The 19,684-nt window shown below is 33.4% G+C and overlaps 2 protein-coding genes across 4 annotated transcripts; both read left to right on the forward strand.

Moving 5' to 3' along the window:
- Positions 1-3,075: 3,075 nt before the first annotated feature.
- Positions 3,076-4,299, forward strand: LOC113770934. 3 transcript variants are annotated; one of them, XM_027315563.1, is made up of 2 exons: positions 3,076-3,174; positions 3,446-4,299. In XM_027315563.1, the coding sequence occupies exon 2, from the start codon at positions 3,513-3,515 to the stop codon at positions 4,023-4,025; it is 513 nt and encodes a 170-aa protein (XP_027171364.1). In that variant the 5' UTR covers positions 3,076-3,174; positions 3,446-3,512; the 3' UTR covers positions 4,026-4,299. The 3 variants fall into 3 exon arrangements, with proteins under 3 accessions (XP_027171364.1, XP_027171365.1, XP_027171363.1); XM_027315564.1 differs by lacking the exon at positions 3,076-3,174 and adding an exon at positions 3,181-3,332; XM_027315562.1 differs by lacking the exon at positions 3,076-3,174 and having other exon boundaries at positions 3,181-4,299.
- A 4,689-nt stretch (positions 4,300-8,988) lies between these two features.
- On the forward strand, positions 8,989-15,239 carry LOC113772374 (glutamate receptor 3.7-like). The gene is made up of 6 exons (XM_027316968.1): positions 8,989-9,642; positions 11,092-12,437; positions 12,802-13,079; positions 13,293-13,324; positions 13,692-14,101; positions 14,372-15,239. The coding sequence occupies exons 1-6, from the start codon at positions 9,387-9,389 to the stop codon at positions 14,786-14,788; spliced, it is 2,739 nt and encodes a 912-aa protein (XP_027172769.1). The 5' UTR covers positions 8,989-9,386; the 3' UTR covers positions 14,789-15,239.
- Positions 15,240-19,684: the final 4,445 nt, after the last annotated feature.

The raw sequence follows: 19,684 nt of genomic DNA on the forward strand, positions 1-19,684 counted from the left end.
GGATCTACATGTGTTTCAAGAATGAGCAGTGACGTATTGGGCTTTGCCGTTGGGTTTCAATAAACCTAGCAGAGTCATTTCCTTATAAAATCCAATTGGAAATCTAACTCATGACAATTCAATGGGCCGTATTTGAGTAAACCACCTTGCTGAGCGAAGTTTAGTAGCAATGATCAAAATCTGCCAGATTTTGAAGGACCATTGTACCAAACTAATCATAATTTATAATTTTTTTAAAAAAATTTTAACGAAAAAGGGTGAGATTTAAGAAATGAGGAGGGTGCAGAGGGGGTTAGAACCCATAATTTATACTTCTCGTTCCCTATTCTAAATTATGTATTTCCATGTAGCATTCGGACCAAAAATACATGATAAACCTAAGCAGAAAATTGAAGAGTAAGAACATCATGTGGATGGATTAAATTGTTCCTCAAATAAAGGATTTTTTTTACCAACTGTAAATATATAATAATATTTTTTTGTCGCAACGATAGCATTAATATAACCTATTTTAATCTAATTTAGGAGGATGGGGAGCCTAACGGACCGAGAACCCCGTAGGAGGCAGTTACTAGAAAGTGGCAGCCAATCCTTGCCTCCTACCTATAACACCAAGGCTTTAACCAACAGCCCAAGAGGCTATTGGCGCAAATACAAAATAATATGGAAAAGACAAATTATTTCAAGCATCCATAGAACCAAAGGAGCTTAGTTTATGTCAAAAAGGTCTTGGTCCAATGGTTAAAATTGAAACTCCAAAACATAGAGATTTTAGGTTTTGATCTTCCTACTCTCTCCCTATTTCTTAAATCCTACTCTTCCCCTATTGCAAAAATTTTTTTTTAAAAAAAGCCAAAAGGCCAACTATTCATTTGTGGCGAGCCACATTATTCATTTTTTTCTTAAGTAAAACAGAAAAGGTGGGACAAAGCACTAAAGAATAAGAGCAGCGTCTAATTCAAGAAACAAAAAGCCTTACCGGACGTCGTAGCAATATGAACTCTAATAGGTCCCTACCTAAATTTTGGCATAATATGTGACAATATCAACATAATCGCATCCATCCAATTGAAATGCTACGTCGAGAACAAAATTGGATAACAAAGCGAACTTTGTATTACATATATTGTGTTATTTTGGCACACCTTTTTGTGTGACTTACTTAAGATAATTTTATTGGCAGGGTTAGATTGGGTGGTAATTAAGGAAGAAAAGATTGTACGTAGGAAGTTCTGAATTCAAGTTCTTCTACTATTAGAAAAAAAAAACAAATATAATATCTTTCGTCAATGAGACTTTGGTCTAATGGCCAAAATTAAAATCCTAAAACATAGAGGTTCTGGATTCTAATTTCTCTACCCCTCTTGTTTCTTAAATGATAAATCCCACCCTTTTCCTACTAGAAAAACATTTTTGAAAAAAAAAGGCCTACTTTAAAAAGTCGTGTAAAAAAAAAAAACTTAAGACAACGGATGCATCAGTTGGGGGAAAGTTGGAGAAAGTTATTATTTTGAATGTGATGGAAAGAAAGGGAAGCAACAAACTTAAGGTCCTTTTTATTTAATTTTTATTTTTCATTTTTGTGTGCACAATAAAATAGAGGTAAAAATTATTAACCTTAAAATGACCCATTTTTTAACACTAAAGAAGGCTCATGCTGGTGTTTTTTTTTTTTTTTTTGGGGGGGGGGGGGGTGTTTATGTAGACCTTAAAATACTTGTGATCAGTTTATCATCCTAAAACGATACACTGGATCAAAATAAATAACTTCAATTCTTCAATTTACTTCATCATGAGATATTTTATCATCCAAAATTCATATGTACTCTTTTTTTTTTAACCCTCCCACCCCTTCTTATACCCTTTCTAGGATTTGAATCTTGAATTTAATAATAAGAAAGACTCTAATAATCCTTCTCTAACCATCGGACAGTCCCTAGTGATTTTTGTGTGTACTTTCATGAGCATCCCTAAGCACTCAAAGTTAACATAATTATCACAAGAGAAATGTACGTAATTTGAGTTATTACAATTGACTCCCCTTATGTAGGACAAGGTCACAAATTTTAAGGGAAAGGTTCTAATCATTTTCTCTTTAAATGAATTAGATTAATGCAAAATATTAACAACAATTCCTTGCTCACTTTCACATGGGTTCATGAATTAGATTAATGCAACCTAAGAATTAACCAAAGTTAGCATCTGAGATATGGCCCCATCTATAAGGTACTAGTCAACTGCCCTGCGCCCACTCTCCAGCTCATTACGCCATATTCCTGAGCTGGTATTTGTCGCTGTTCAAGAATTAATGGATTAACACTAATTAGTCGGCTCAACCATTCGTGGCGAAAATTTCATCAGATTGAACCTTAATTAATTCATGCCTACAAAGGTCTTTGTTCGACAGTCTACAATCAAGTAAAATAATATCCACAAAAAGCTAACAAAGTGAAAACTCTTGTATAGGCTAATTCATGAAGAAAATATTTATGATAAGTAATTTCATAAACATTTGTAATGGCTTTATCCAAAGTGTATATTGCTAATTATAATTAATTTCGAGCACTCTTAAAAAAAAAAAGCTGAACATATAACCTTTTTGAAAATAAGTTCTCCAAGCACACACTTTTTCATCTTTTATTCTCTCAAAAGCAAGTGATATTTGCACTCCAGTGGAGAAGACCTTGTTTAGTGAATAAAATTGAAAACTCAAAAATTAAATGTCCCTCTGGTTTTTTAAATCCTATCCCTCTTTTGCTAAAAAAAAAAAAAAAAAATATTTGCACTCCGAGTATTCTCGTGTCATTCCAACCTAACTTTTTATATGTGAAGAAAAGTGGAGTGCCAGAGGAGTACTTTAAAGTGAAAATATGATTATCATTTCTCTTCTTGAAACTCATCCAATTATAAGTAGATTTAATACAATAGGAATTGGTTTTGACCAAGTGTTCACCGGACTTGTCGGTCCCCTAATAAACGTTGCCTTGATTGCCTGCAACAAATATTTTAAGGTTGTCAAAAGCCAAACGTAATGATTCCAAAATTTTCTCCCATTTTGTCCTCTAATAATTTTGGGATTTAGAAAGGTCCAAGAATTGCTTTTTAATGCCCTTTTCCAAGCCATTCCTCTGCACCACAGTGAACCCACCAGCTTTTGGATTCTCCATCCTCCTGGTACATACTCAAGTTGCATCCTTCTCTTGTTTTATTAACTTCTTTTTCTTATATTTCTGAAGAATTGTTTGATCAACTTAGACCATGTGCTTTAGACAGATACAATTTCTTGCTATTTGATGTTCTTATATGTCCTGAGTTTTGTCAATCCTCTTTAGGTAATTTGATTCCCAGTTTCTGATATGAAGTTTCTAATCAACAATCTGCTGATAACTGTTTCATTAATCAAACTGCATCTTTCTCTTATATTAGTAACTCTGCTCTTTTTCAGAACATTGAGATCAATCCCATCTGGAGTTCGCCTGAAGCTTTTGCTTCAAAGCAAGAAATCTGCAGCTATGAAGGAAATGGCTCAAACTAGGAGGCTTAATAAGGAATGTGAAGAGCCAACATTTGGTGTTGGAAGCATTGGCAAAGTAAGAGTTCTCATGATGCAAGAGTTGGATTCCGTGTCTTCTAAAAGAAGACCTACCAATGCTACTGTGCCAGTTTCAGTCTACTGTTGTGAGAAAAGAAAAAGATCAGTACAAGTCAAGAAGACTAAATCTGATCAGAGAAACAGCACTAGTACTGGTTGCAAAAGCAGCAATTTAAGCAGTGATAAAAGAATATCATCAGGAATAAGCAGTCGAAAGAAAGTTCTTCATCAAAGTCCATCTGCTCAATCCATTCCTATGTTGGAATCAGAAGACATTTCTCTGGAAAGAACTCCAGCCAGAGGCTGTCAAGAGAGGCGAAAAACTCGAATAGTCGAAATTGTGGATCTAAAATGTGGGAATTCTGAGAAAGGATGGTCTTCTCCTATTACTGATCAGCTCAGAAGGCTCAGTTTCTCAAAGCTTTCTGATTGATCTTGCAACTTTTTCATCAAAATCTATTCAACTTGTTAAATGGTACTGCAGAGCTGATGAATGCTCCTGAAAAGCAAGCCATTTGTAATAGATTTAACAAGTCACATTCGCTTTTTGTGCATGTCACAAAATTGTAAAAGGGATTTGTCAAGCAATGTCATTTCCAGGACATTTTCATGGAGACAGCTTATACGCATTCTTATTTCAAATAATTGGATCAATGTGCAATACACAAGCATCTAAATGAGAACTTATGGATGAAAATTGCTGGTTGGGTGAATACACATACATACATATATACATACATACACACATACATATACATATGTAAGATTAATATTTCCTACACTGACAGTGTATACACTGTTAGTTTTGGATAAATGATAACTATGCAAAATTTAAATTTGAAATTCAACTTTTGAATATGCGTCAAGGATCTAATAGTAATAATGTATACATTATTAGTATATAAAATTTATCCATATATATATGTATGGAGTCCATATTTTTGGAACTTTTACTGATTTTGTAGGCAGTCTACTCTTTTTTTTTTGGGGTGTAATTTTTTCTATATTATGTTTAGGCCTACTTGGAAAGTAGATTGCAGCACACTTGTAACTTGACTGGTTTTTTCTTGCTTGGATGGGCAAACGTCTGTCTTAGTTAGGCCCATCCTTATTAGGGTACAGAAAAAAAGTTGATAAAACTAGCCCAGTTTAGGACCCGTATAACCCAAACAAAATGTCCTAGCTGGGCTCCTCCCCCATTCCTAGAAGAGGAATAAATTTTCAAGCGTTTAATACTGTACCAATTCGAACCTATAGAATTTGATTATCAATTAACTCGTGCTTGTAAACTTTCAAACACGAAATTGATTCTACCAAATTAAATTTTGAGTTCACCTACAAAAATTGACTGAAAATGACGACATGTTTAAGTAATATATATATATAAGCATAGAAATTTCTAAAATTAAAGAGACAAACCATCATCTAGTTTGTATCTGATCGTATAAATTATATGTTGCTTAGGGTATAATTTTTCACGTATAATTTTATAAGTTAAAAACAAACTCACTAGATTGTAAAATAACTTGGTGGACTCCGAAAGGCCAATTATCTTAAACAAAATAATTTGAAGAAAATTAAATTAAAAAAACTCGTGCATTCTATATTAAAATATGTTGTCGTTGTGGTGGTCCATGTGGGTTTTTTTTGTTGTGATACGATTTTTTTTTAATTATTATTATTAGTATTGTTATTAACATTGGCTCTATTGAAACTCGAACTTGACCTCATAGTTTTGGAGATGACTTTAGTATCACTGAGCTAAATCTCTTGGTAAAATGAACGTACTTAGTGAACCACCATGCGTTATTGAGAAATACCCTGCAATGAACACAAAGACTTAACAGCTTAAAGTCGAAATCCTTGGGGGGTTTAAGGCATAGAATCCGACAGCCACAAAAGTTGAATACCTTGGGGGGGTTTATGCCATAGAATCCAATAGAACAAGTAACTAGTCTTCAATATACAATTTATCCTGAAAAAAAAAACCTTTTTTTTTTCCTTATTTATCATAATATGCCCTGATTCCATAAACAATCCTTCGCTTATAGTAATTTTAAGAAAGGAAAACAATAGAAAATCCATTAGCAAAGCAAATAAAAAATGTCAAAAGTAACGAAAAAGATACAAAAATGAGCACTCAATTTTGAAAATAAAAAAAATCATGACTAATAAGATCAATAACTACATAAAAAAAAGGGCAATTTACTGTGGAATTTCATTCAATGAAAAACCAACTTATGAATACTTTTTAAAATAATAATATAAATTTTTATACCTTTTGCTTCCTTGTCCTACCTTCCATCAAGAGCACATGCACTATCCAAGTTTTGACCAAAAAAAAAAAAAAATCAAGCCCTTGAGCATAAACTGAAGGTGCTTAAGTATAGAAGTGTTATTCTAGATTACATGTAACATATTATTCTCTAGTTCAAGTAATTAAAAAGGGGAAAAAAATAAGAAGAGGATGAATTGACTGATACAGTTAAATGAGTGCAAGTGGAATGTTTCGAATTTAAAACTTTTCACTTACATTAAAAAAATGAGAAAAAAAATTAACCAAGTATGAAAAGCAACCAGGAATTCCAATATTGTGGCCTAAGATCCAACCACCAAATATTACTGCTAATGCTACAGATGAGCAACAAGGGGTTGAAGTCAAAGCACTAGTGTCTATAAAAATCAAAGTCAAGCATTAGGGTCCACAAAAAGTCAAGTCAACCTTATGCAAAATCAGAGAATTGATTAGTCATGGACAAAGAAAAGAAAAACAAGCGAAGAGAAAAAGTTCTAGTACTCGGGGCTAAAAGAAACAATCTACTATTAAAATCAGCAAATATAAGCCAAAAGAATGGTAGTTGCCCAAATTATTTAAGTGAGATGTTCCTTGGAAAACAAATACTAGTTCAGAAGAATAACAACTACACATATTCAAAATGTCAAGAAGTATAATAACGACTTTTTCTTGGAAGGGGATTATGGGGGGGGGGGGGGGGGATACTATAGCGAATAAATGTAAATAATTTGTCCCGTTCTAGATTTATAATTTGTCTCTTTCTAGATTTATGCCTTTTTTTAAGTGACAAGTCTTATATCCTAAATCTCTATTTACAATCCCTTTTACCTTATCATCTAACTTAACTCTCTCTTCTTAAAGTTATGTTCGGTGACCGATAAATGAAAAAAAAAAGAAATTTCCAACTTAATTTGGTTTAGTCGTCCAATCCTCATCAACATGGGATTCATCAACATGGGATTGGGATTCGCTCTTAAAGTTATAATTGGTGATCGGTAAAAAAAAAAAGGAAATTTCCAACTTAATTTGGATTAGCCTTTTTGATATTATGACATGTTACACAAGGAGTTCATTTATATCGCGGCAATATTGACAATTTATGCTCAACCGCTAGATTTGACGTTTTTCGTCCAATTTTCAATTTAGTTGAAACCATAAAAAGCTATAGTGTAGTTTTTTAAACCAAAGAGAGTGAAATTGAATATTTAACAAATCACAGGGAATTTTCTGGTGTTTTACCCTGACAATTTAAATCTTTACTTTACTACTAATTATCTATGTTGTTTACTGCTTCACGTTTGGCTTGTGCATATGTGTTGTTTCAACTTAACATTGTTGTTGTGTATATAATACATTACAACCTTTGTGATTTAATAAATGTAATGATATTATGAAAATAAAATAAATTTGACAAAACATAATGGTCTTAGTATTTGTTTCTCTGAATTTTAAGCTATAAATTAACCACATAATTCAGAAAAGTTTGAAAATTTTTACATTTATGACTTTTAAATTATGTGTTCTAAAAACTATTGTCCAAACCAAATGAAATAAGACGAACATTGTATTATGATGTTGACGATCTAAATTTGACAAAAAAAATATTTTGAAATAATATAATTATGTGATGTAATACTAATATATGTGTGTGTGTAGTATACAAGAGTCTAGACTGTATTCTACAGTTTGAGTATTTGAATTTAATTCAGGCTATTCTACAATACAATCGTGGGGCGAATGATGGGGAAAAGATAATCTCATCCAAAATGGTGTCAAATCAAAAAGAAAATTTTGCTTCTTGTGTATTTCTAGAAAAAGAACAAAAGATCTTTCACAACCACTTTTGGAAATTGTACTCCCTAGTGGGTTGTCTTTCATTTCATTATCAACTTACAAGGACCCATTTGCCCGCCTTAATAATTTGCCAAGAAATAAGTCCTGTTTGGATAATAGATTATTTAGGATAATTTTTTGAAAAATATACTGTAATATTTTTTTGATGTGATGTATGTAAGATAAAAAATATATTGATAATACAAACAAATAAATTTTGATAAATAATTCACTATTTTTTTTTGAAGGAATAATTCACTATTCAAGTAACACATATGGTCTTAGACTCTATATTGTACATCAATGTCGAGACATCCACCGTGGTTTTAAGTTTTGTCTCTATTAATTGACACAAAAGAGACATTTGTTATTCTTACGTTGTAAATGAAGGGCTTTCATTATGATGCTATGAGGTAGTAAACTAGTAATTCATACATTGATCTTACATATTAATTGTGGATTAACTGTAATCATATAAAAAGAAAAGGTAATCCATACATTTATTTCCTGCAATTAGGGTTCATAACGATTCTTTAAGCCTGCTATTTATCCATTTATTTCTCGTCACATGATATATAAGATACACATTTTCTTTAATCAAAATACCGTTAAATCTCCATATTTTTCGTAGTTTTAAATTATGTCTCGAGTTTATTGAAATATTACAAATATATGATGCGTTCTACAGCATAAAATAACAAAAATGTAGCGCATTCTATATTTCTACTAAGATGTTCATGTCATTTCCAAGGAAAAGTTCAGTTTTGATTTTTGGATTATGTAAAGGAAAAAAATATTAAAGACTTGCTTATTTTGTCTTGTTAAACGCAGTATCCTTTCAAAGTACCTATGAAACATAAAGTAGCCAAAAAGATTGATGTTCAAAGTTTGGAAACTGGAGCTTATAAGTTTATTCTTCTGTTTTATAATAACATTTCATAAACAAAATTAAAAAAAAAAAGTGCAAAGGTTTGTAGCCTTTAGAAAAAAAACAAAATACTCTAGACTATGAACAATTAAATGTCAACTTTGCCCCTTATCTTATTTTCTTTTACTTAGACCAAGGCTACAAATATCATGCTAGTAACTTCTCTGGGAAAATTCCTCAAAAAAAAAAAACTTCTCTGGGAAAAGACTTTTCATTTAGCTAAGTTTAAGAATGCATTAAATCATGCATGTGGACATTGTTCTTGTACTAAATATATCAGCTTCCATCCCTTTCATGAATTGTAGCCTAACTCCTTAAAGTCCTCTCCTTTAATGGGATTCTTTGTTCCACGCTTACCAAAGTTTTCTCCACGATTTAAAGCAGATTCCCATTTCTCTGTCATTCAAGACATGTTTCCAACTTCTGCATTGTACAGACAAATCCCATTTTGAATTCTCTTTTTCTTCCTTTTGATCTTTACTTGCCAGGTCAAGTCTTCACCTGTAGCAAAAGCCAAGTTTCAAATATGCAGACTGCTTGACAAGGATGGTCAAGGTGGATGGTTTTCTCTGCTCCATAATAGCAGATGGTTAAAGGGTTGCATCAAATTCACATTTTAAGCAGTCCCTTTTCATTTCTTGCAGTATTTAGCAGAAAGAATCAAACAATTGCAAACTTTAAGAATTATTTCTGTTAGCCTTTATTCTTTTTGGTGTTATTGTTGTGCTGTTTCAAACATGAAATTGACAGTGCTGATGCTAGTAATCTTTCTGCTATTGGTGCTACTTGACAATTCCGTGGACTGTCAAAGGCCTAGTGTTGTAAAAATAGGTGCAGTTTTTACTTTCGATTCAGTTATTGGCAGAGCTGCAAAGGCTGCCATGGAACTTGCTGTTTCGGATATCAATGCTGATCCTCGAATCCTGAATGGAACCCAATTGAAGTTGATTATGGAGGATGCAGAATGCAACGTCTTTTTAGGATCCATGAGAGGTACCTATCTCATGTCTCAATTGCTATTTTTGTTGCCACATACATTTTTATCTAATTCTGTCTGGTATGTGTTTGAAATAATTATTTCTTGGTGCTGAATTGTATATCTCCTATGGCTCAAAGATGTGAGGCTACTACTTGACTATGAACTCTGTAGTGATAGTTTTGAATTATTTCTAAGGACATTGGTTGATTTACGAGACTGTTATGTGAAGATTTTTACTGTTATAGTCTATGGATTAGAGTAGGCTTAATCTAATTCAAGTATATGAAAAGAGAAAGGAAATGTAAAGAACCGATGAATGGACATCTGGCCAGTTTATGCAATTTTTAACCCCCTTTACATATCAAATTTGTCCTTGTTTAAGATGCTATGAGTCCCCGCCCTCTCAGAAGGTTGCACAAAGAAGTATATAGGATAATTGAATCTCAGTTCCATTTGGATTATATAAGGTCTTCTACACAGTTGAGATGCTCTTTCTATAGTTTGTGGCGAAGCCAGAGTATGCTCCATATTCTACATGCATCTTTTACATTCTTCAGATCTAATTATTTCTTGAATCTAACTGCTTCTCCCTTTAATAACCTTAAATTGACAAAATTATGATTCCTTTCCAGAATCTACTATGTACAGACTCTGCATGCTTAGTGTGATGGCAATTACCAAATTAATTATTGTCCAAGTGTTACATCATCCTCACCCTTGACTTCAACTGGTATTTTCTTCCAGATTAAGGTTTTAGCTTATCAATTGATGCCTTTCTTTCAATTTCTTTCTCATTTCATATGTTGCAATTCTTTAAATTGTTATTCTTGTTTCTCCCCAAACTTCAACAACTGACAATTTTTTACTTGAAAGAGAAATATCCTTAAAGAGGGAACAAAAAAAAGGTTACATGCGTTAAGAGTGAGAGGGGAGTGATACTTTCTCTTTTGCTGGCAGTATGTAATCCTGAGGAGCTCACTCATTCCTACAACCTTCCATTTTTCAGTATCACAGATGGAACAAACTTGAGGGATGGCATTTTCTGCTCTTATTACTACATATTTATTGTCTACTATCCCTAGACTTGTTTGAAGTGAAATCGTCTTAACTAAGAAAGCAAAAGTCATGTTATCTTTTATGAAACTTCGCAATCTCGTATTCCATCACCTGACTGCAGTGTGCCTAGCTTGAGGTTATGAGGTATGGCTTCTAGCTATAAGGGGCAAAAACATTATTCAATAAGCGTTCTATACCATCATCTTAAATTGTTGAAAGAATCTGAAGTCGAACATGAATAAGTTTTGATCTGGAGCATACCAATTTAATCCTTTGTTAGTTGAAGATAAAAAATCTTCTGCTTTTTGCTTATAGTTTGTTTTCCTTCTTCAATATTAGGTCTTCAGTATGCAGGTCAGAGTTCTTAATTATAGATTATGCTGTCTTGATTCAATAGCTTCTGTCAGCATTTCAGGTACTTGATAATGAAGTAGTTGCAATTATTGGCCCACAGTCTTCTCCGATAGCTCATATGATCTCTCAAATTGCTAATGGGCTTCATGTGCCCCTTGTCTCGTATGCTGCCACTGATCCAACTTTATCAGCCTTACAATTTCCTTACTTTCTACGAAGTACACATAGTGACTCTTATCAAATGGAGGCTGTGGCTGATTTTATCAACTTTTATGGATGGAAAGAGGTTATTGCCATCTTTATTGACAATGATTATGGAAGAAATGGGATATCTGTTTTAGGGGATAAGCTCACAGAGAAGATGGCTGTAATTTCTTATAAACTAGCCTTACCATCTCAATTTGATGTGAATTTTATTACTGACGTTCTTAACAATTCCAAGTATTTAGGTCCTCGTGTTTATGTTGTGCACATTAATCCTGACCCAATGTTGAGATTCTTCCACATAGCACAGCAGCTCAACATGATGACTAGTGAATATGTTTGGCTTGCAACTGATTGGCTTTCTTCCACTTTAGATTCACTATCAAAAGACAATCAAGATTTGTTCAGCATGCTTGAAGGTGTAATTGTGTTTCGGCCTCATACTCCTACAACCACCCTGAAGAAAGCCTTTGTGTCTCGGTGGAGGAAACTACAGCAAAGGGATGCAGTACATTCAGGATTGAATGTGTATGGACTTTATGCATATGACACAGTATGGGCAGTTGCACATGCAATCGACAAAATTTTAAAACAGCATATCAACATTTCATTTTCTTCCAGCAGCACATTACAAGATGCAAAGACAAATAGGATGCAGCTCGGGAAGTTTAAAGTTTTCAATGGTGGAGAACTTCTGCTCAAAATTTTGTCAGAAACAAACCTCACTGGCTTAACTGGCCAGATTCGATTTAATGCAGATAGGAACATTATCTTAACTGGTTATGAGGTTGTCAACATTGTGCGAATGGTAACCCGCATAGTCAGTTATTGGTCAAACCATACTGGTTTCTCTCTTTTGCCACCTGAATTCCGCAAGGAAAATCAGACCAGCTATTCCCATCCAGATCAAAAGATTGACAATGTTACATGGCCTGGTGGGATGACTAAAAAGCCGCGTGGATGGGTGATTGCCAATGGCGGAAGACCGCTCAGAATTGGAATTCCCAAGAGGGCCAGTTTTACAGAGTTTGTAACTGAATTGAACAAAAGCCACAATGTTCAAGGTTATTGCATTAACCTGTTTGATGAGGCACGACAACTAGTTCCATACGATGTTCCTTCCACATTTGTGCCTTTTGGCAATGGTCTTTCCAATCCAAACTATGATGCTTTGGTGAAAATGGTGGCTGATGGTGTAAGTATCACACATGCTTTGCCATTCATTTAATTTATCTAAGATTCTGATATTGTTAGATACACAATTCTTAATCTTTACTCTTCTAGACTTCATACACATTTGGTCAAGCATGAATCCATTATGAATATAGCTACAGAGAACAAATATCAAAAGAGAACACCAAAGTTGGCTAAAAGTGAAGATTTGTCATAAACAATTGCAATGTGTAGAAAGTTATTTTTGCCAAAGCCTAACTGATATCACTGACATTTCAGTGGCTTATCTTTTGTTTCCATCTTCATTTGACATGTCCAATGTGGAGGGGATCTATTACTCACTCTTTAAGGGCATACTTGGTTCATTCTTTAAAGGTATGTTGCAGGTTTTTGATGCAGCTATTGGGGATATTACTATTGTGACAAACAGAACGAGGAATGCTGATTTCACTCAGCCCTTTGCTGCTACTGGGCTTGTCATAGTTGTTCCTATTGACAATTCAAAGTCAACTCCTTGGGTCTTTGTCAAACCCTTTGCATTGAAACTTTGGGCTGTCATTGCAATCTCTTTTGTTGTAATAGCAGTTGTTATATGGATACTTGAGCACCGCGTCAATGATGAATTTCGTGGCCCTCCTAAACAACAGCTTAGAACAATGTTCCTGTAAGCCCTTTTTCAGTATTCATTCACTCATTTCACACTTGAGACTTGCACTTTTGATTTCACAAATTTTCATGTGACCATATTGAACTTCTGTTACTTAAGCAGACAAAACCTGAACCATGTAAGTTCCAGGCACCATTTCACTCTTGATATTGTTTTACTGAATTTTCGTTTACTGAACAGTAATTAACTCTGATCAATTTGTTGATGCAGGTTTAGCTTCTCAACTCTATTCAAGACAAATCGTAAGTACAGTACATCGGTAGTTGTGTTGACAAGTTATATGTAAAACTAATACTTGCATGGATCCATATCAGTTAGTGTTTGGTTTGTAAAATGTTCTTTTAGCTAGCATTGTATAGGCTATAGAGATTCTGAACTAGCCTTAAACTAGAGAAGAAAGTGTGTAGGGCATGTTGCTATTTTGCTGAAAGGCTTTTCACATCCTAGTCTCTCTCATATGCTATCTGCAATTTCTTTTACAAAACCTAAAACATATGATCTTCTCTCTCAGCATTTCTCTGTGTCTTTGGAATTGCTTGCATTTTCTGTCAAATACAACTAAGTACACGTAGAAATGTTGTGTAACAGTTTATTTTTTTCTAATTTCAGAAGAAAAAACAATAAGCCCGCTGTCACGAATGGTGATGGTGGTCTGGCTGTTCCTCTTGATGGTTGTTACATCAAGCTACACAGCAAGCTTGACATCAATCCTTACAGTCCAGCAGCTTTCATCATCTACTATCACGGGAATTGACAGCTTGATTGCCAGTGATTGGCCTATTGGTTATCAAGTCGGATCATTTGCTTATAGCTATTTAAAGGACAATCTCAACATACGAAAATCAAGACTTGTGTCTCTAGGCTCCCCAGAAGAATATGAGAAGGCCCTCAGGCAAGGGCCAAAATCTGGAGGGGTAGCTGCTATAGTGGACGAGCTTCCGTACATTGAATTGTTTCTTTCCAAGCGCACTGATTTTATAATTGTTGGACAGCCATTTACAAAGGGTGGTTGGGGCTTTGTAAGTGCCGACTTTATGATTTCTTGCATGCAAATCTGATTTTATTTGGATAGAGTTATATCTGAAGCCGAAGAATAGCAAATTTGTTATGCAGAAATGCAGAACAGTACACAACGCTGGAAAAATGTGGCATCTCATCTAGTTTCTTGGTTCTTCAGTCATGTTATAAGCTTGGAATAATTTAAACATTTTGTCTCAAACTTGTAAAAGCTACGTTTCTTTTCCTGTGGGCATCTTCTGTTTGTTTATCTTACTTATCTTACAATTCAGGCTTTTCAAAAGGACTCTCCCCTTGCAGTGGACATGTCAACAGCAATCCTAAAGCTTGCAGAGAGTGGGAAACTCCAGGAGATCCATCACAAATGGTTCTGTAAGCCAGAATGTCCAGCACAGAGAATACAAAACCCTGATCCTAATCAGCTGCATTTAAGAAGCTTTTTGGAACTGTTTATACTATGCGGTGTTTTCAGCCTTGGAGCCCTTTTACTCTTTCTATTCAGAGTTGCTAGGCAATATGCAAGGTACCAGAAGAAGCAGATGGAAACTCCTACTTCTTCAACCACACTCTCATCAAACGTACATTGTTCAAAGGTCCTTCACAACTTCTTTGACTTCATTGATGAGAAGGAAGAGGCAATCAAAAGATACTTCAATCAGCATAACAACTCTCAGTCTCAAGTGAGTTGATAAGCTAAATTCCTACCATCAAGCTTCTAACTTTTTTCAGTTATCCTTGTTGCAAAGCTAAGTTCCTACCATCAAAAAGAATCCTTAGCCATAGACGGTGTATATATGTCCTTTTAGGTAAAAGATTTTCTCTTGTATTCCTTGTCTCATTTTGATGATGAAATTTGACACGACCTAGTTAGCTACTTAGTTGTTGAGTCTAGCTTACAGTATAGTTTGTCCTTTCAATGTAACAAATGGAATAGATCTAACAGATCTAACGGGGGAAAAGAAAAGGTTAGGACAAGAGTTTACTGCAACAATTTCTCATTGCTGGACTGGTTCACAATGTTCTACGCATAATCCTGCAACTGGTTATGATTCTTCATGTTGTTCAAAAACATGTAGCTACGTCTGTTTGGACCGTGGTATATTTGATTACATCACAGATATATTATATATTTTTTAATAATCTTTTTATCTTCCCAATCACATTTTTATCATATAAAAAAAAATGTTATAGTGTTTATTTAAAATATTATTCCAAATAATTTTCTATCCAAATACGCTATTGGGACCATACGTTTAATGCATCGAGTCAGTCAAACAACCCCCTCTTTAACTCTATTTAATTTGTGGGCCAATAAGTATGGGAAAACAAAAGCAACTGGTCCCTTTTCACATAATCCAACTGTCCTGGTCCATCTCCTCATGGGCTCACACGCTCAGGTGATGTAAAATATTTTAGCCTTTGGTGATGAGAGGGAGAAACGTCCAAATAAATTTTTATAGGAAAAGGATTTCTAATCTATACCCCTACCAAAAAAAAAAAAAAAAAAACAGAGAAAGAGAACAAGTTTTGATTTCATCTTTAGGTGATTATTGAAAAAAAAATTATAAAAAAAAAGTATGGGAGTGTTAAAATGTTGGTCATTGCCTTTTTTTTTTTCTTGGCTCTTAGCAAGATAATGATGAGATTTAAGAAGTGAAGAAGGGAAATATTGGTTTCGAATCCAAGACATCCAAGTTTTGAGTCTTAATTGTAGCCACTAAATCAGTCCTCTGCGGCATCATCACCTTGCTTCAAAGCAAAATAAAGGATATTTAAAAGCAAATCTCCTTGCTGTTATAATTTTCCTCCACTACTTTGTTGATTTGATGGTTTCCAATTTTCAACCTCACCGTTCATATTAAAAGTGGATTAAGGCCTCATTTGGAGTTACCGTGTATGTTTTAAAAAAAAAGGAGTTTTAAGTATTAAAAGTACTTCCAAGGTATTTAGTAATTAATTTTTTCAAAACTTAATTAATCCAATTTTTGATAACTTAAAAGCACTTGTGTCAGAAGTACTTCTTTATAAGCCGTCGTAATTTTAAATCAGGCCTAAATCATTTAAAATGTACAAATGCTAATTCTTTTCACCTTTTCAAATAGATAAATGATGGCTCCAAAAAATGATGCTAATTCTTTACACGCTTCCAAAATGACCAAATGGAAAAAAATTAGAGATGTTGTGAAAAGAATAAAAAGCTAGGACTAAGACTCTCCATTTCCACAAACAAGAACTTTGGGTTGAGCTGAGCGACTGATGTGAACAACCATTTAATGGTTGAAGGAAATTATCACGCATATCTTTTTTGCAGATGACTCACTCATATTTTGTAAGGCCAGCACCCAACAGGCTAAGGAAATTATGAAAATTCTCAAGACATATGAAGAGGCTTCAGGTCAGCTGATTAATCTAGATAAGTGGTGCTACTTTCACTTGTTCCCATCTATCCAAAGGTCATTTATATGAGTGGATGGCATTTTTTAGAAGACAAAGCATCACTATAGCATTTTTTTTTTTTGGACAAGGGTGCATGTAAATATGATTTAAAGAAACCAAAATTTTTTTTGAAAAAATTCAATTGGGAAATGTTTTTGAAAATCAGTTAAAAAAATTTTTATCGAAAATAGCCATCAAAATGGAAGCTTTAACATAGCGTACATTTGGTATAATTTTTCGTATATTAGCTAATACTTTTTTTTATTGTAACGATAATATTTATATAATTTACTCTAACCTAGTGAGGGGGAACCAACAGAATTTTCTCGTTAAAAAAAATCACAATTAAGTAGCAAGACGGGAAACAAGAGGTTGAACCCTTAACCTCCCACCCCTATCGAAACTTATGTCTACGTAGTATCAACAGTCCAAGAGACTGTTGCCGCCATATATTAGCTGACACATTGCACTTTGTTTATTTCCAAGCAGATGCCTATTTCTTTCCCTTGTTTGGCCCATCTGGTGAATCTGTAAAGTTGATTTGGACAGGTGACAAAATCTTTGCATTTTAAACAAAGCGAATGCTTGTCTCTAGAATTTTTGTCTCTACAAAAAAAAAAAAAAAAAAAAAAAGAATGCTTGTCTCTAGAGAAAATATCTTCTCCAGAATGAGAGAACAGTCCCAAAACTTCCACCCTACATTACAGTTCCATATTTCAGATAGGCCTGTAGAGAATATCTATAATGTCTCCTTCAATATATATATATATATATATATATATATATATATATATCTTCTTGTCACCTATTTTTTGGTGATTATCCTAAATTAGTCAAAATAATACTGTAGCATTTTCTATAATGCGATACGTGTAAAATTTGAAAGTACTTAGAAAATGTATTAATAAAATTTTTTTTTTGAACGGAAAAGTAAAGAATTTCTCTAAAAACTAGCAATCCAAACGACCATGGTTAACACATATGGAGAGATTTTGTGCTACAATTTACAAATTGTTGGGGGAGAAGTGAAGCTATTTTGCAAAAGGGTTCGTGAAATATCAATTTAGTCTCCATTTCTTGAGCACAATAGAAACACTAGTGCTTTTGAGAATTTCCTTTTTTCAAAATAAGAGAATTTTAGTGTTTAGACAAAAGATGCAATAGTGCCAAGAAACACCTGAAAAGCATGCAAGACATAAAACAGATAGGAAGAGATTCCTTTCAAATCAAAGAAATCAATAACAGTTAGCAGTGTGAAACTCCAAAATTTCTTTAAATACAAATGAATCTTTGCAGCTCAAAATCTAACAAGTACCAATTAGAAGTTCCAAAAGAAAGTTTAGATTTAACCAAACCGATCTTAAAGATCCCAACAAAACCAAAAGAAAAAAGAAAAAAAATCCATATTTTAAATAAATCTGTCCTACAAATATAACAATTAAATGCATATATCTATAGCAACAAGCTTTTTTTATATATAAAAAAACTGTAATTCAAACAATCTATATATTTTTTTTTTGGGTCTTATTTGCTTAGTTTGTAGGAAGCTCTAAACCACAAGGAAGAACAGAAACGAAAAGAACTTTAGAGTCGAATTATGTGTTTCTTTTTTTTTTTTTTTGGTCTCAATTTACAGGAATTAAACTTTGCAAGGGAAAGGGGAAGGGAAGGGGTTGGAGTCTGGAAAAATCTTTTGACCATTTAAGTCTTTGCATTGAATGCTGTGGAAGTCTTTGCATTGAATGTTATGGAAAAATAAATTTCTGATGTTACATGTCCTCTATAGGTAAACTACACGGTCGAAAAAGGACTTTGACAAAGTCAATTTGCTCGCGTTTATTATGGTTTGATGAAGTTTTGAAGTCATTTTAACCTCTAAAATTGAACTAATAATTATTCGTTGCCTCTGCCAGTCTTTTTTGTTTTTTCAGCTACAATGGAAAAAAATTCACGAGAATTGTCTCAACAATACAAAATTTTAGATGGCTAAAAATTATAAATTGAAGTTGCACTTGAATTATACTGCTACAAAGGCCGAAATGGTAGTTGAAACTCATGATTATATTAGAGATAACAACATCAAAAGTTTGGTTTAAGGGAGACATTGTTGACATATTTTAAACCGAGCAATATTTAAAAATTTAGTAGTTTTAGAATTATATTCTTTTTTATTTGGTAACTATATTTGGTTTGATGTCAAAGTTGGTTTAGGAAATCCATTGAGTCATGTTTTTATATTATAATTAGAATGTGATTTGTGATTATATATATTTTTTTGTTTAAGCACTTGGAGTCCTAGATTTGTAGATGATGAAAATTAATGAATTGAAGCAAGATATTTTGTTTCCTCCCATGTCTTTCTTAATGTTCATTATTTGTGAGATTTTAATGTTACTCCTCCTGTGTGATTTTATGTGTCAATATGTACATGAAATAACAAGGTGATTAAAAAATGTATTTATAATGCAAACAAATAAACTTCCCAAAATAATCGACTATCCAAACAAAATGTTTCAAAGAAAAAGGAAAAGAAAAGAAAAAAAATGAGGGAGGTTACAAATAAGAAAACACTAAATTCTTTTAAAATGTTTTGGTCACAGTGTACCCAAAGATGTGACGTGGACAATTAAGATTCTGATTATGTAATTTTTATTCCAATAAGATGATGTAAACTGTGATTTGTGGTTGCAGCAGATTACACCTCTCTTTTGGCTGTGTTCAATAAATATTCCAAGAGTCAATTGCCAATTGCCAATTGCTTATATTCCAAAATAAACAGTAAGAGATCATCCACGTGTTCCATGCGAGAGACAAATGGGACCCATTCTCCATCATCTTTATCTCATGAAAAGAATTTTTCTAAACCTAATAATGACATGGCATTATCTTGACCATACATCATGTTCCTCTCATCTCAATTTGGTAATATTCTTTTACTATTACGAAACTGACCTAAATCCTAGTGTTAACTACAGCCTAATCGTGGAAATAATACACAGGACTTCTGGTAGTATCCCAAACTATTTTAGTACATTTTTCAATTTCCCACCACAAAATTTAACAATAATTAGGTGAGCCCTGCATTTTTTTCTTATTCTATTAGCATTTTGTAAAAATAAATTTTGGAGTCAAGAACAAAAATCAAAATA

This window comes from Coffea eugenioides, chromosome 5 (genome assembly GCF_003713205.1).
Source record: "Coffea eugenioides isolate CCC68of chromosome 5, Ceug_1.0, whole genome shotgun sequence".
In the NCBI taxonomy this organism is placed as follows: Eukaryota; Viridiplantae; Streptophyta; class Magnoliopsida; order Gentianales; family Rubiaceae; genus Coffea; species Coffea eugenioides.

What these genes read in the sequence shown, in the direction of transcription:
- LOC113770934 (XM_027315562.1), top strand. Translation starts at nt 3,357, where the DNA reads ATGAAGTTTCTAATCAACAATCTGCTGATAACTGTTTCATTAATCAAA.
- LOC113772374 (XM_027316968.1), top strand. Translation starts at nt 9,387, where the DNA reads ATGAAATTGACAGTGCTGATGCTAGTAATCTTTCTGCTATTGGTGCTA. An exon ending in CTTTTTAGGATCCATGAGAG is followed by an intron (nt 9,643 to 11,091) that starts GTACCTATCTCA and finishes AGCTTCTGTCAG; the next exon opens with CATTTCAGGTACTTGATAAT. An exon ending in CAGCTTAGAACAATGTTCCT is followed by an intron (nt 13,080 to 13,292) that starts GTAAGCCCTTTT and finishes TTGTTGATGCAG; the next exon opens with GTTTAGCTTCTCAACTCTAT.